Here is a 17,083-nt window from a genome sequence, read left to right as displayed (position 1 = left end):
ATTCACATCGAATCTATTTAAGAATTTCCTACCAAATTTCCATCTCCGTTTTATCTCTTCTTATAAATTTTGATTTCCCGTACAATTTCCGGACAGATTTAAGAAAGCGTGTCTATTTATGTAAATGGTCCTTGAAAACATGTCTATTTATGAAAATCTTCCCTGAAACATGGCAATTTAGGCAAATGGTCCCTACTTAAATTATTGCCGAAATGGTCTTTATGTTTCATAAAATTACAAAAAATTGACCTTGCCTATACAAATTTACAAAAATGGCGTCTGTTTTTTAATGTTTAAAAAGATCATTTCCTAATAGAAAATTCATAGAAATTGTCTTTTTGTTTCACGAGATCATGAAAATCGTCCAAACTTTTGATTTGTTTAAACAAAATTATAGAAATGGTCCCATTTGTTTAACAAAATCACATAAATGGTCTCGTCTAACATCCAAATAACAAAAAATTATCATCCTGTTAGACCAAAATTACGGAAATGTTATCTACATGCTATTGAGTTTACTGACATGGTCCACGTATTTCACAACAATTACAAAAATAAACCTCAATTAAGAGATTATTATAAAAATTGTTTCAAAATCTATAATTATTAAACCCTAAGTTTCAAATTAATCGGTTATCATCACACGAGATGTCCTTGATTGTCAACTCCAATCGCAGCCTTAACTCCTTCCTTCTCTTCCAACAATAAGCTATCCTCTTCGAATCTTCTAGTTTCTTTCCACCCCCACCCGAGTTGTTTAATTTTGGAATTTAACTGGTAGTTCATATATGATATTCAAACACTGTTTATTTCTGGAATTTATGTTTATCTCAACTACAATATTGTTGTTGCAAGTGAAATAATTCTGACCATTATGACATTCAGGGCCGGTCCATTGTTTTTTACTACCACGGGACGAGATAAAAAAATTATGCCCTTATATGTGTACCGTATTATAACAAAAACATATAATCAAACAAATGTAGTAATTTCTAATATAAAAAATGCAGTAATTTTATAATCAAACAAATAATACAAACAAAATATACAAAAAATCACCTAAAACGATGTCTTTGAGCATTTTTTTGAAGCGAAAACATCTCTTATTTTACAATAATCAATATTTTTTTAAAAATCACTTTCAATACTTAAAATTGCTAATACATTCAATCTTTCTTGAGTCATGGTACTTCGGAGATACGATTTCAAAAACTTCAATTTTGAAAAACTTCTTTCCGCGGAAGCAACCGTAACCGGCACCGTCAATAATATTGTATATGCAACCAACACATTAGGGAACATATCCATTCTTCTTGCATAATCCATTATTTGAATAGATGTCCAAGGACTTCGACTTTTGTATGCTTCATCCGGCAACATTTTCTGCAAAAGTTTTAACTCAATGAATAAACTATCTCCATCAATATCATAATCTTCACCATTTTTCAAACTGGACTCAAGATTTAAACAACATTTCTTTAATTCATCATCAACTAAAGAAACTAATTTGGAACCATCAAACAAAAAACCAAATATCGATTCAAAATATTGCATTTGTTCAAATCTATTTTTCAATTGAACAAGAGCCATATCAACAAGAATAAAAAAATAATCCCTTTTAAATGCTTCTTGAGAAGATTGGTGTTCTCTTTCGGTATTTGGAATTTCATCAAAATGTTGTTTTCTTTTTTTATTGTGTTTTTGAGGAAATTCGGGTTTAACTTTAACACTATTTGCTATTTCTTTTGCTTCACTAATAGCAAAGCCAAACCCACTTTCCCTATATCCTTCAAAATAATTAATTAACCCCTCTAAATTTTTACAGCAACATCAAGAAGCATTTCTTTGGATTGTAACTTTTTGCTTACCAAATTAATTTTGTACAAGATATCATACCATATAACTAAACTTAAAATAAATTCAAAACTAAAAAATTCACCATTTACTAGTGAATTAGTATCTCTACACACTTGTCCATTATCACTTATTATAGATAGTTTTTTTAAAGCTTTTCTTATTTGATAAAATTGTGTTTTTATTGCTTTAACACATTCAATATGACTTTCCCAACGAGTAGCTGATAATGATTTAAGTGTTAGATCATCAACAAACTCAAGTAAAACACTCCATCTTTTGGTTGAATTAGAAAAAACATTATAAATCGTTTGACATGTACCAAAAAAAGTTTTTGCCTTTTGGCAAGAATTTGTCATATCACACAAAACCAAATTTAAACTATGACATCCACAAGGCATATAAAAAGCTCTATTATTTATATCAAGCAATCGTTTTTGAACACCTTGGTGTTTACCTTTCATATTTGCCCCATTATCATACCCTTGACCACGAATATAATTAATATCCAAATCAAGAGATTTTAGGGCATCTTGTAAAACATTAAAAAGACCTAGACCAGATGTATCTTCTACAATTAAAAACTCTAAAAAAAACTCTTCAACTTTTAATGGAACACTTTCCAAATCTACACATATTATAATAAAAGTCATTTGTTCTTGGTGACTAGCATCCGGAGTGCAATCAAGAATTACAGAAAAATATTTTGCCTTTTTGATTTTTTTATAATTGCACATTTTACCTCGGATGCTAACATTTCAATTAATTCATTTTGAATTTGATGACTAAGATAATGATTATGTGTTTCTTTGTCTTGAATCATTCGAAAATGTTCTTTCATTACCGGATCTCACTCCGCAATTGATTCAATTACGCTTAAAAAATTGTCATTTGAATTTTCATAAATTTTTTCATTTGTACCACGAAAAGCCAAGTTATTTTTTGCTAAACATTTTACAACAGAAATAATTCTAACCATAACTTCTTTCCAATGTTCAGTATCTTTTTTTTATCATTTCTTGAATTTCTTTGTCAATTGTTTTGTTTTTATTTAACCTAATTCGCGTTTCATTCCATGTTCTTAAATTATCCATACGATCGGAACTATTTTCATGTTGTTTTAATGTTTCACTAAGATGCTTCCAATCTTTAATTCCTTCGGTTGCCAAACTACTTTTAGTTCGAATGGTTTTAAACAACTTACAACAAAAACAAAAAACTTTATCAAGTTCTTTTGAATACACTAACCATTTTCTATCAAAAGAATCACCATTTCTTAATTTCCGAATGAAAAAATCAAATGAAAAATGTCTACCAAGTGAATCTTTTGGAAAAATTGTGTTGGTATCAACTTCTCTATTTGGCCCTTTTTCTATTAGTAAATCTTTCATTTTTGAATCTAAATCATCCCATACTCTAGGATCAAAAATATTAAAATCACTTGGTTTATCTTTATCAAAAAAATCATTTTTTTCAAAATCATTGGAAATATCAACCGAATCATTGGAAGTACTAGGTGGAACATTAAAATTATTAACCGGATCATTAGAATTTTGATTTCTAACAAAATAGTTATTCAAAGACCCTCTTAATTGATTAGCCTTTTCTTGTTCTTTTCTTTTTTGTTTTCTATTTTGAGCACCTGATGGTTGTTTTCGGGGAAACATATTTAAAAATCAGCAAATCTAGTTATAAAAGCTAAGCAAAAAAAAAATCAATAATTCTAGTTATAAAAGCTAAGCAAAGAAAGATACAACCTGGCCAAAGTTTTCGTTTTTATTTCCCACTTTAAAGATGCCGATAATCTAAAAATTAAAAATACAATCAGAAATACAAATCCATTTTCAACAACTACTAACTAATAACACTACAATGAAATAAATATATACCTTTCAAGATACTAAAATACAAAGCAGTAGATTTCAAGATTTCAAAATAAACAAAAATCAGCCTCCCAAGTCCCAAGTCCTGATTCACATTACAGAAACAAAAACAAAACTTTAGAAAATTAATTCAGAAATTTGTATCATAAACAAACCATAGACTAAGTAAACCATAAATCCCATATACCAACAGCAGAATTTGATGCTTTTTTTTGTTTCAGAAACAAAAGATTACTTTTTTTTATTGTAATCCAGCAGATCTAACAGGTAAGAAAAAAAATTCTTAACTCCTAAAACAAACGGTAAAAACCATATTTATAGTTGACAGATTGATGCAGCAGCCAACAAGTTTGATGTTCAAACAGAAATAAAAAAAATCATTTGAAGAAAAGTAGAGAACTTACCCTAATCAGTTGAAGAGCAGAAGATGAGAACTAAAAAGAGAATTCAGAAACTGTTGTTCACTTCATTTTCGATTTGAAAACAATAGAAATTTCCAATTTCCAAGTCTGCAACTCAAACAACAAATCACAATATTCAATTAATCATATTAAGAACAAAGAAATAATGATTGAAGAAAACTCACAGTCAATTGAAGAAAACTTACCCAAAATTCGAGTTTATGAGAATGAAGAATAGAAATCACAGTCAATTGTGTCTCCAGTCACGGGTTGTGTTTGATTTCTTGGTTCCCTTCCGCCCTTCGTTTGTTGTCGAACTCGGTAATTAGAAATCAAAAATCAGATGTTGAAAGATTGATTGAACGTATAGGCTATAAGTTTTAGAGAATGATTGATTGAATAAGAAATTGAGAAGAATACTGAATAAGAAATTAAGAGGAAGGAATGAGAATCGGCTAAATCGGCGATGCCCAAACAACAAATACGTTGAATCCATTTGAACATTGGTCGACCGACGACCGTCTCCTAGATCTCCCGACTGCTTCAACTGACGATTGCGCTACTCAACTTGGCGCTCAAGGTCAAGAATCGTTGAATCGGTAATGCCCCTAAGGTTGATTATTATTGGATTGGACTATTGGAGTAATTGGGTTTAATTTTTGGGCCAAAATTACATAGATATATTATGACTTGCTGCATAAAAAATATGCCCCCATTTTTTTGATGCCCTGGGCCTAAGCCCAACTTGCCCATGTAGTTGGGCCGGCCCTGATGACATTGTTGAATACCAGGACACCAGGATGCAAACATGAAAGAAAGCATCATCAGAATGGTTAACGTGTGCACTGGAATGCTAATTTTTTAGGAGGTATTCCACATTGTTTGATGATGTGGCAAGTAAGAACAACTCATAACTTCATTTTATGCATATTGAGACTGTAGAAGTTTAGAGTCAATGTAGAAGAGGAGACCTGAAGTCAATAGGTACTTATTTTGTTATATCTTTTCTAACCCCTGTATAGGTTGTGTTTCTTCTGACAGTTAGGACCAGTTAGGACCACAATTTTATTCTCTTCAATTATTTAATAAACTATGTATGTAGTTTTTATCGCAAACTCGACATTCTTTTTAAAGAAATGTTTCTTTCTAAGAATGAATGATTTAGAAATATGACATGAAATTGAAAGGGAAACTTGCATGTAAATTACTAATGTATTATGTCAACTTTTAGATTCAAATTCAATGTTCAACACATGTTTAATGTGCAGTTATCTTAATATAAAAAGAAATGTTCTACTTAGCAGGTTCAACATGGCGACACCAAAACCATAAGTTTAGTGTTTACCTATCAAACGTTTCATTAAAGGACAAAAATTATGCATATCCAATTGCAAAATTACAAAAATGGTCACACTTGTTTAACAAAATCATAGAAATAATCCGATGAAATAACAGAAATAGTATCTACATACTAATTTACCAACATGGTCCCTAGTTTGACAGAAGTTGGAAAAATAAAGCTCATATAAGGTATATTACAAAATTTATTTCAATAATATATAATTAGTATGACAGAAATCGGTCGCCACAACTCCCTCTCATCCCTAGTCTATGTTTAGCATCACGCCAAATGTCTTTGACTGTCGACTACAATCGCAGCCTTTTAACTCCCTAAGTTGCACGGAAACGGATACGGCAACAGGAAACGGGTACGGAACGGAAATGGGAAACGACAAAACTCAAAAATTCAAGATATGGATCCGGCAGAGATATGGCGATATAAAATTATAAAAAAACATATATATTATAAAAAAAATCATGGTTACAAAATTGAAAATTCTTAATAATAACTAGTAAGAGGCTTTTTAAGGGAGTATAAGTTTCCTCTTTCTTCCAATGTGGGACAAGTCCCAAAGAGAGTGTTTTCCATTTAACAAAGTTCCAACATGTGTTGTGTTAAAAATGGCGAAATTGATTATCCCTAATAGCAAAACGAAACCAAGATGACGGATTATTCACTCGGTGGTCGTGACCGGGTTCGTTTGATGTTGAAGATGGATGAATCGGTGGGTCGGGCCGGAAGAAGCAGGGTGAGAGAGAAGCGTAGAATACCTCATCACAGGAAACACCGATCTGGCCTCCGACAAAATACTCATGACTGATTCGTATGGCGTGCTAGTCATAATCGATAATATCCGCCCTGAATCGGTGGTTCCAATGTAGTGATGGTGATAATTTACACCTATCCGGCTGACCGAGTGGAGCAAAACAAAAACCGAAAACGTCGAAGCCGTTGATGACTTTGACTCGGTGTAGAAGACAGCGGATGAAAAGGAAGACGGTGGAAGGATCGGTTGCGAACAATCTGTAATGAGTCGGAGGTGTGGCGGTTATGTTTGGAAGTGTCCTTCAGAAATGGAGAAATCTAGAAAAGAAATGGTGGGAAGCACAGGAAGCGAGGCAGAACCGGTGGGGGGAAACGTGGGAATGACACGTATTGAAGCCCATATTTATCTTTACATTGTTAATAATTCAGGAGACCAAATAGCCAACATCACAAACTTTAGTGCCAAAAACCTAAAGCACTAAAAATATGAAAAGTTATGGGCCATTTTTGCAAAAAAAAATTCAAGAAGTTCACTATTCCTAAGAAGTGCTCTCCTTTAATATATATATATATATATATATATATATATATATATATATATATATATATATATATATATATATATATATATATATATATATATATATATATATATATATATATATATATATATATATATATATATATATATATATATATATATATATATATATATATATATATATATAAGAATTAAGAAGAGATTGATAATCTAAAGATAAAAAGTTTAGGGATTATATTTATGGAATCCGTAAAACCACAAGGGTGTTACCGCAAATTATTTGAACAATTTATATTGTCTTACGTGTATCCATTAACCAATAGGATGATAGCATTTAGTCACGTATCCAATCAAAAGCCTCCACGTATGAAAAGCTAACGTGGATTCTAGAATATATATATATATATATATATATATATATATATATATATATATATATATATATATATATATATATATATATATATATATATATATATATATATATATATATTCTAATAAAAGAATAATTTTAATTTCCATTTGGCATGTGTCACTCTAATACAACTCCTCATTAATACTATGTTATATATCAAAGAGATATATATTTGGTAACACTTCAAAATTCAAATTTACTTTTTTCTAAGTTAAATTTGTATTTATAATAATTTTAAAATTTTGATATCTCTTAATTAATGATTTATTTAGAATAATTGATAAATAATTTTTGAATTTTTACTATGAAAAATTAATTTATTTTGTAATCGTGGTTTCCAAAGGTTATAAACTAATATATATATATATATATATATATATATATATATATATATATATATATATATATATATATATATATATATATATATATATATATATATATATACACACACACACGCTACTTGAAGACTCCTTTCTACTTCTGCACCATTATTTCGGAAGCGTTTTGTCCGATCTCTGATTCTGAAGAATCAACGATTTACACTTGATACCAAGATTCCGGCACCGATGGAGTCACACAACGTTGGTCTCCTCCGTGCTTTGGAGCTCGCATTTTGCGTCGCCGGTATTTGGATAACTTATATATACCAACAAAGCGTTCTTCGAGAGACTCTGTAACTAAGGCTTCTTCCTCAACTAATTTATAGTCTTCTTTTTTTTCGTTTTATCTCTTAAACTCTATAATGATCATTTAATTGATTTCATAATTATCTGTCCTATAAAAGTCTCGAATTTTGGATTTATGGCAAACAGCTGTTTAAAAAAAATGGAACTTTGCAGAAACTTCACAGAAACGTTTCTTGGATAGCTGATACGTCACGGAAACGTTTCCACAACGTTTCCATGGCGTAGCGTTTCCATGGCGTATCTGTTTCTTGGTCGTTCCAGATACGGGAATGTCACCCAAAATGGAGTTTCCGTGCTTAATTCATTCTCGCCATCAATAAGAAATCCTCTTCGAATCTTCTAATTTCTTTCAACCCACGCCCCGAGTTGTTTATTTCCGGAATTTAATTGGAAGATCATATTGAAGTTCACACGTTTTAGGATTTACTTAATTGGATTGCTTTCGTTCTTTAATATTTATTAATAGGAGGCCTTGACGTTTTGGATTGTTCCAATTATTGATCCTTTCCTTATCTTATTCACGTAACTTTAGTCCTTTTATTATTGTGTTTCCTTTTCTAAGCGTAAAAGACAGGATCTCTAGTTTCCTTCCTTTGTATATATTTTTTCTTTGTATTCCCCTATTAATGTAGGTATACAAAATATACTTGACTTCCAAAATTCATATGGTATTAAAGCGGGTAACGGCTTGAACAAAACCCTAAAATCACAATCTCCATTCAACATGGTTAGGGAAGACGACAATGGTTGCGGCTCATCAAACAAGACTAACAACGAAACATCCAACCATGGCTCTCCTTACTATATTCACCCCTCAGACTATCCGAGGCAAATGCATGTGAATGAAACATTAATCTTCATTGGGTTCAAGAAATGGAGAATTTTCTATTTGCGAAAAATAAAATAGGGTCCGTTGACGGAACCCTTCGTAAACCAGAGAAGACACACGATAATCACATGGAGTGGCTTTGATGCGATGCCATGATTAAAGGGTGGCTGAATACAGTGTTGGAAAAGGAGATCAGATCTAGTGTCAAATACGCTAGCAATTTCAAAGAAATCTGGAACAACCTCTGTGATCGTTTCGGGAAGGAAAGCGCACCTAGGGCGTATGAACTAAAACAACTTCTCACAACAACTAAGCAAGATGGGGCTTCTGTCTCTACATATTACACCAAGCTAAGGGCACTTTGGGACGAGATAAGTTTAGTTTTTAATATACCCAAATGCTCTTGTGCAGGTTGCAAATGTGGGATCAGTAAAAGACTCACTGAACTAAGAGACAAGGAGAGATTATATGAGTTCTTACTTGGACTCGACAATGAGTTCTCCACGATCAGAACCCAAATATTAGCAATGAAGCCTATTCCTACTTTAGGTGAGGCATACCATCTTGTGGCAGAAGATGAGCAGCAACGAGCAGTCTCAACTGGAAAAAGGACCAATAGTGAAACAACTACATTTCAAGCTTACATAAATCATGATTTTGATGTGTGGTCACAGAGAAAAATGGGTCCAAGAAATGAAAAAAGAGGAGGAAATGATTGTCACACCCCGAAACCCAAGGCGGAAACGTTTCCGGGGCGGACTCCACGTTGAGTATCAAATCCAATGTACATAGTAAGCGAAGTAAACAAACATTACATTACATATTTAGAATTTACATTTGTTTGAAAACCAAGTGTTACAGTTGTTATACATATGTATGTAACGCCCGCAGATCCGGGCTAGTCAATTTAGAGGCAATAGGGGTCGAAAACGACTTTTCGACAAAAAGATTATTTAGAGTAAATAATCTTAACCAAGTTGTAGAATATGTCACAAGGTTTTCGTACATATAAAGAACGCCGAAATTCGAGTTATAACGAAGAAGTTATGACCCGTCGAAGTTTCGCGTCGGAACCGGCACGGCACCGGGAAGCGTAAATAGTAAATTTATGATAGAGCAAGATTTAGCCTTAGCGCTCTAAACGAAAGTCGTAGAATATGTTAAACTAAGAACATCAATAAAAAGAACGCCCAAATCTGACTTCGTATGAAGAAGTTATGATTTTTCGAAGTTTCGGATTAGCGATGTACAGCCCGAAATTCAAATTTTAGATCGATTGATTTTTAGCCAACACAACCTAAACGAGAATCGAAGATCTCGTTATTAGTAGCGTAACGATAAAAAGACAGACGAAAATGGACATCGGATAAAGAAGTTATGAGATTTTAATGGACCAATCCTGTCCCGGCTTGTTAAAAATATAACTTTAAAAATAAAGTCAAAATTAGCCGACAGAGTCTAAACGAAAGTTGTAGAGTACGTCTCCACCTACGCGTGGATATAAAGAATATCAAAAACAAAGTTCGTATGAACGAGTTACAAATTATAATAGCATATTTACGTATTAAAATAAAGTATAAATCATGTATACGTACACATATATATACATATGTATATATCATTAGAAAGGTATCGACGATGCGGTCATTATAAGACTAATGTTAAGTTCTTTCGACATTAGTTTAGTACAAATATCATTAAATCCATTTAAAATAGTATTATAGAGGGGTATTTCGTTGTTTATATAACTAAAAGGTCATTAAGTAATTATGGAGGGTAGTTTTTGAAAATTCAATTAGTATAAATAAGAGCCTTGGGCTCTCATATTTCTTGCACCGTTCTCTTGATTCAAGAGTCTTTCTCTCCTTATCCCCCGAGCATTTCGGTCCCTCGTGATTCGACTTCTCTTTCTGTAGTTTAGTATAGTAAGGTGAGCGCTGAAGCGCTGCACGAATCTTTCTTAGAAAGATTCAGCGACGAAGTTCTGCCCCTGCAGAGCCCGACTCCTAGCTAAAACCCCCTTGTAAGTAAGTTATGCTTACCTTATTTTAATATAGCTTATATTTAAAATTAGTATTGTTATTATGAACTTATAATAAATATTTGAGCTATTATTATAACTTATATAAGTTTCGTTATAATATTTTTTAACTACTCACGGTACGGGGAATCTGGTTTAAAGGGCCGCATAGGGTTGTTGGATTTCAGAAGTGCTATATGCCAAAATGGTCCTACCCTCCGCTGTTTTATGTCTGGCCCTTGTCTGTACATAGTGGTTGGAAAATATTGTTTAACGCTTATATAATAATAATAATAATACTAAGACTAATAGTTGGTCACGGTAAATATTAGACTAAAATTTAGCGATAATAATGCTATGTTTCGTCGAAGGAAAATAGAATCGTTAGAAGCAAGCGCTGCCCGATTTTGGAATCATCACTTTAACAAGTGAGTGCATAGTTACTTTCAGCTTACACATAGATATGAAGTATTTTATATAAATTACGTGCTATGTGTGCATATTATCTGAATACTTGCTATCTATGCTGGATGAACGTTTTATACATGTTTTCAATGATTTAAACTATATATGTATTTTATATCTACAAAATATGTTGGGTAAAATATGGGTAGATGTAATAGTTGCTGTGTGACAAGATAAAACGATGAGAGGCCTCGTTATAGATGTTATTGATGATCCAGTCATCTAGCAGAGTATAGATGACGACCACAGACTATTCTAGACAGTCCATAGTGGAACACTAGCAGGCTCGCAACCTGTAGGTGTTTATTTGAACTGTGTGTTTATTTGAACTGTGTGCTCACCAGATGTACTCCATCCCCTACATGGTTGCCTTAAGGACATTTATTGCTGAGGAATCCCCTTAGCAGTAGTGTCCGTCCCGATGATAATCCTTAGGATAGGTCCCTTATGATAGATGCTTAGGGACGTAATGTGAGGATAACGGGAACGGGTAATCGGGTTTGTTTAATTTAATGAAGTTAATAAACTTATTTATTGTGGGTTGAAAACCCTATGTGCTCACCGGGCTCCCAAGCCTGACCCACTCAGTTTTATGTATTACAGGTAGTGGCGCTTGAGCATAGTTATGATGTTTGGACGAGGGATTACGGATATAGGCCAGTAGATATGAAATAATGTAGTAAGGCTTATATTGTACTGTTTATGCTTTTGATCTGTACGAACATGACATCCCAAGTCTTTTAATGTTCTATGGAAATGCTTTTGATAAATCTTTATCATATTTTGTTTTGGGACAAATTCCGCAACACTTTTATTTAAAATGTTACTTTGATTTTTAAACAAAGCATAAACAAACCGGTCTTTTCTGGCCATGATTTTGGGGATGTCACAGTTGGTATCGGAGCATTATTTTAAGCGAACTAGGAATATGGATTTATTTCTAGACTTAAACTTAGAATGCTAAGCGATGATTGTGAGGTGTGAGCACTAGATTATTTTAGGAATCGTGCCTAAAATGCTTTTATGTGCTAAATGTTTGTGCCTGATATGCCGTTATTTGTTCGGATCTATGGTCTGTTGCCGATCGGATCTGGAAACCTTATGTGTTTAGGATTCTAAGCGTTTAACTACGATATTAGAACTAGCATATAAACGTTTCGGAGTGATAAGAATGATTTAAACGTCAATCCTAAGTAAGGGTCTAGATTCACCTTATTCGGTGTATAGATCAAGATGGCAAGAACCCGTTGCGGAAACGTGAATGCAAATGGGAACCGAGATCAACCCCCAGCAATTGAGCAAATACCGGTTGTGGTAGCCGCTGCTGAGCCAATAACGATGGCCGGAGTGCAAGCGATGATCCAAGCGATTGGATCGTCAAATGGAGGAAACCAGACGTTTGCTCCAGCAAAATCGAGAGGAAGCTACTATTTAGATCGAACGGCCCGAGTTGAATGAAGGGCAGACTGAGGAAGGAAACTACAGTGGGACTGTTGGTCAAGTCAACCCACCAATAGTTCGACAAAACAACCAAGATGACAAAGTCGAGAGGAATGGATGCAAGTACAAGGATTTTCAGACTTGCAAGCCATCGACTTTCACTGGAAAGGAGGATCCGATCGGGGTCATGGATTGGATCTCGGAGATGGAATTAGCTTTCATGACGTGCGGTTGCAAGGGAAAACAACAGAACACATTTGCAGTGCGTCAGTTTCGAGGAGGCGTTGTACGATGGTGGAATACCTTGGGAAAGACGTTGAGCCCCAATGAGCCCCTGCAACTGACATGGGTAGAATTTCTGGTGCAATTCAAACGTAGGTACTGCTCAGCCCAAAATCTGCTCGAGCTAGAAAACCAATTCCTTACCTTAAAGAAAGGAAGCATGTCTGTTGATGAATACACCAACAACTTCACAGAGAAGATGGAGTTCGCCTTACGTCTTATTCCGGATGAGATGACGAAAATTGACAAGTACGCAAAAGGACTTCCATGGGAATATGCAGTGCCAGTGCGTCAGGCACCTACTTTGGAGGCAGCTATCTGGGCTACCAAGTCGGTTGAGGAGATGATCAAGGGAAGAGCCGCCAACAAGACCGAGGTTGGCGAAAAGAGGAAATTTGAGGGGTCTGCGAAGCCCGATGAGAGAAGCAAATCCAGTACCAGGAAGTTTAAAGGAGGAGGGAGTGAAGAAAGATGGTGCGAGAAGTGCAAAAAGAAACACTCTGGAAAATGCGATGAGGAAGTAACGTGTTTCAAGTGTGGGAAGCATGGGCATTATGCCAACGAGTGTAAATTCAATAAAAGGGTGTGTTACGAATGTAATGAGGAAGGGAACTTCAAGCAAGATTGCCCAAAGAGAGAGGGGGCTACAAAGCCAAATGTGTCGCCAAAGCCAAAGGCGAGAGCATTTCAAATGATCCTTGACGAAGCAGATAACAATGCGAGGATTCAGGAGTGATGGCTTGACATCCAAGGATCGAGTTATGAAGTAGCCATAGAATCGTATGATGTAGCCTGTTAGAGGCATAATCTAGGGTGAACTTGAACACCTATGTAATAGTTTCGAGGAATAATAAAAAAAAACCTTCGTTTTGATATTTGATGTGTTAAGCTGTTATGTGATTTTCTTGTGTGGTGACTTGGAAAACTGCAGGACAATACTTGAGACGAGTATGAGTAGGTGTGAATGGTAGTAGAGGCCTATACTACCAGAAGCACAGGACTCACACTTGGATCAGGGAAAGGCACAAGGTTACCAAGAAGCTAGTAACTGATTCTGTTTTATTCAAGTATGTCATTACCATCGTTTCGGTAATGACTAAAAAGATTGTTGATATTCCGACCCTAGTGGTCTTATCGAATTGACTCCGACTACGATGAGTATGTTGCATGGTTCAGGGAACCAAGTTCGATGTAGTGTCCGACTTAAACCAAACAATTGAAATCAAAGCGATCAATAGAAGTATCGCGTTCGTTGTTAAAAAAGTTGGTAGCTAGAAACGCTACATGTTAAAGTGTGATTATATCACATTAGAACATGAAGGAAGGTATAGTCTGTTTTAGAATTTAACTCTAAGGGACCTGATTCTAAACGTGCATCACATGATGATAGGTCATAATTTGGATTCTAGCCTGAGGTAGAGAGCAGGTGCACGATCGAGTACTGCTTACAGTCAATGAGTCTAAGAGATAGACTTGAAGGAATATAGAAGTTATAATTATTACCTAGGATGAAGAGATGACGTATGGAGTCATTATACGAGCCCTGTTTCGTTGATGATTCCGGGACGTAATCATCCTAAGGGGGAGATAATTGTAACGCCCGCAGATCCGGGCTAGTCAATTTAGAGGCAATAGGGGTCGAAAACAACTTTTCGACAAAAAGATTATTTAGAGTAAATAATCTTAACCAAGTTGTAGAATATGTCACAAGGTTTCCGTACATATAAAGAACGCCGAAATCCGAGTTATAACGAAGAAGTTATGACCCGTCGAAGTTTCGCGTCGGAACCGGCACGGCACCGGGAAGCGTAAATAGTAAATTTATGATAGAGCGAGATTTAGCCTTAGCGCTCTAAACGAAAGTCGTAGAATATGTTAAACTAAGAACATCAATAAAAAGAACGTCCAAATCTAACTTCGTATGAAGAAGTTATGATTTTTCGAAGTTTCGGATTAGCGATGTACAGCCCGAAATTCAAATTTTAGATCGATTGATTTTTAGCCGTCACAACCTAAACGAGAATCGGAGATCTTGTTATTAGTAGCGTAACGATAAAAAGACAGACGAAAATTGACATCGGATAAAGAAGTTATGAGATTTTAATGGACCAATCCTGTCCCGGCCTGTTAAAAATATAACTTTAAAAATAAAGTCAAAATTAGCCGACGGAGTCTAAACGAAAGTTGTAGAGTACGTCTCCACCTACGCGTGGATATAAAGAATGTCAAAAACGGAGTTCGTATGAACGAGTTACAAATTATAATAGCATATTTACGTATTAAAATAAAGTATAAATCATGTATACGTACACATATATATACATATGTATATATCATTAGAAAGGTATCGACGATGCGGTCATTATAAGATTAATGTTGAGTTCTTTCGACATTAGTTTAGTACAAATATCATTAAATCCATTTAAAATAGTATTATAGAGGGGTATTTAGTTGTTTATATAACTAAAAGGTCATTAAGTAATTATGGATGGTAGTTTTTGAAAATTCAATTAGTATAAATAAGAGTCTTGGGCTCTCATATTTCTTGCACCATTCTCTTGATTCAAGAGTCTTTCTCTCCTTATCCCCCGAGCATTTCGGTCCCTCGTGATTCGACTTCTCTTTCTGTAGTTTAGTATAGTAAGGTGAGCGCTGAAGCGCTGCACGAATCTTTCTTAGAAAGATTCAGCGACGAAGTTCTGCCCCTGCAGAGCCCGACTCCTAGCTAAAACCCCCTTGTAAGTAAGTTATGCTTACCTTATTTTAATATAGCTTATATTTAAATAATCCTTAGGATAGGTCCCTTATGATAGATGCTTAGGGACGTAATGTGAGGATAACGGGAACGGGTAATCGGGTTTGTTTAATTTAATGAAGTTAATAAACTTATTTATTGTGGGTTGAAAACCCTATGTGCTCACCGGGCTCCCAAGCCTGACCCACTCAGTTTTATGTATTACAGGTAGTGGCGCTTGAGCATAGTTATGATGTTTGGACGAGGGATTACGGATATAGGCCAGTAGATATGAAATAATGTAGTAAGGCTTATATTGTACTGTTTATGCTTTTGATCTGTACGAACATGACATCCCAAGTCTTTTAATGTTCTATGGAAATGCTTTTGATAAATCTTTATCATATTTTGTTTTGGGACAAATTCCGCAACACTTTTATTTAAAATGTTACTTTGATTTTTAAACAAAGCATAAACAAACCGGTCTTTTCTGGCCATGATTTTGGGGATGTCACAGTTGGTATCGGAGCATTATTTTAAGCGAACTAGGAATATGGATTTATTTCTAGACTTAAACTTAGAATGCTAAGCGATGATTGTGAGGTGTGAGCACTAGATTATTTTAGGAATCGTGCCTAAAATGCTTTTATGTGCTAAATGCTTGTGCCTGATATGCCGTTATTTGTTCGGATCTATGGTCTGTTGCCGATCGGATCTGGAAACCTTATGTGTTTAGGATTCTAAGCGTTTAACTACGATATTAGAACTAGCATATAAACGTTTCGGAGTGATAAGAATGATTTAAACGTCAATCCTAAGTAAGGGTCTAGATTCACCTTATTCGGTGTATAGATCAAGATGGCAAGAACCCGTTGCGGAAACGTGAATGCAAATGGGAACCGAGATCAACCCCCAGCAATTGAGCAAATACCGGTTGTGGTAGCCGCTGCTGAGCCAATAACGATGGTCGGAGTGCAAGCGATGATCCAAGCGATTGGATCGTCAAATGGAGGAAACCAGACGTTTGCTCCAGCAAAATCGAGAGGAAGCTACTATTTAGATCGAACGGCCCGAGTTGAATGAAGGGCAGACTGAGGAAGGAAACTACAGTGGGACTGTTGGTCAAGTCAACCCACCAATAGTTCGACAAAACAACCAAGATGACAAAGTCGAGAGGAATGGATGCAAGTACAAGGATTTTCAGACTTGCAAGCCATCGACTTTCACTGGAAAGGAGGATCCGATCGGGGTCATGGATTGGATCTCGGAGATGGAATTAGCTTTCATGACGTGCGGTTGCAAGGGAAAACAACAGAACACATTTGCAGTGCGTCAGTTTCGAGGAGGCGTTGTACGATGGTGGAATACCTTGGGAAAGACGTTGAGCCCCAATGAGCCCCTGCAACTGACATGGGTAGAATTT

General features: G+C 34.9%; 1 protein-coding gene and 1 long non-coding RNA gene across 2 annotated transcripts; both read right to left on the bottom strand.

Moving 5' to 3' along the window:
• Window positions 1-1,128: 1,128 nt before the first annotated feature.
• Window positions 1,129-2,507, bottom strand: LOC111920727 (uncharacterized). The gene is made up of 2 exons (XM_023916287.2): window positions 2,312-2,507; window positions 1,129-1,787 (listed from the first exon to the last, which is right to left on the bottom strand). The coding sequence occupies exons 1-2, from the start codon at window positions 2,505-2,507 to the stop codon at window positions 1,129-1,131; spliced, it is 855 nt and encodes a 284-aa protein (XP_023772055.2).
• Window positions 2,508-3,612: 1,105 nt separating this feature from the next.
• Window positions 3,613-4,987, bottom strand: LOC128132153 (uncharacterized). The gene is made up of 4 exons (XR_008230122.1): window positions 4,345-4,987; window positions 4,142-4,246; window positions 3,744-3,822; window positions 3,613-3,659 (listed from the first exon to the last, which is right to left on the bottom strand). It is a non-coding gene; the product is annotated as an uncharacterized LOC128132153 (long non-coding RNA).
• Window positions 4,988-17,083: the final 12,096 nt, after the last annotated feature.

The sequence above is a fragment of the Lactuca sativa genome, chromosome 2, assembly GCF_002870075.4.
Source record: "Lactuca sativa cultivar Salinas chromosome 2, Lsat_Salinas_v11, whole genome shotgun sequence".
Classification (NCBI taxonomy): domain Eukaryota; kingdom Viridiplantae; phylum Streptophyta; class Magnoliopsida; order Asterales; family Asteraceae; genus Lactuca; species Lactuca sativa.
Note: the sequence above shows the minus strand (reverse complement) of the source record. Positions and strands in the feature narration are given on the sequence as shown.

Coding starts and splice junctions, on each gene's coding strand:
- LOC111920727 (XM_023916287.2), bottom strand. CDS start 2,507: ATGACTTTTATTATAATATGTGTAGATTTGGAAAGTGTTCCATTAAAA. Junction 1,788..2,311: donor TAATGGGGCAAATATGAAAG/GTAAACACCAAG, acceptor ATTATTTTGAAG/GATATAGGGAAAGTGGGTTT.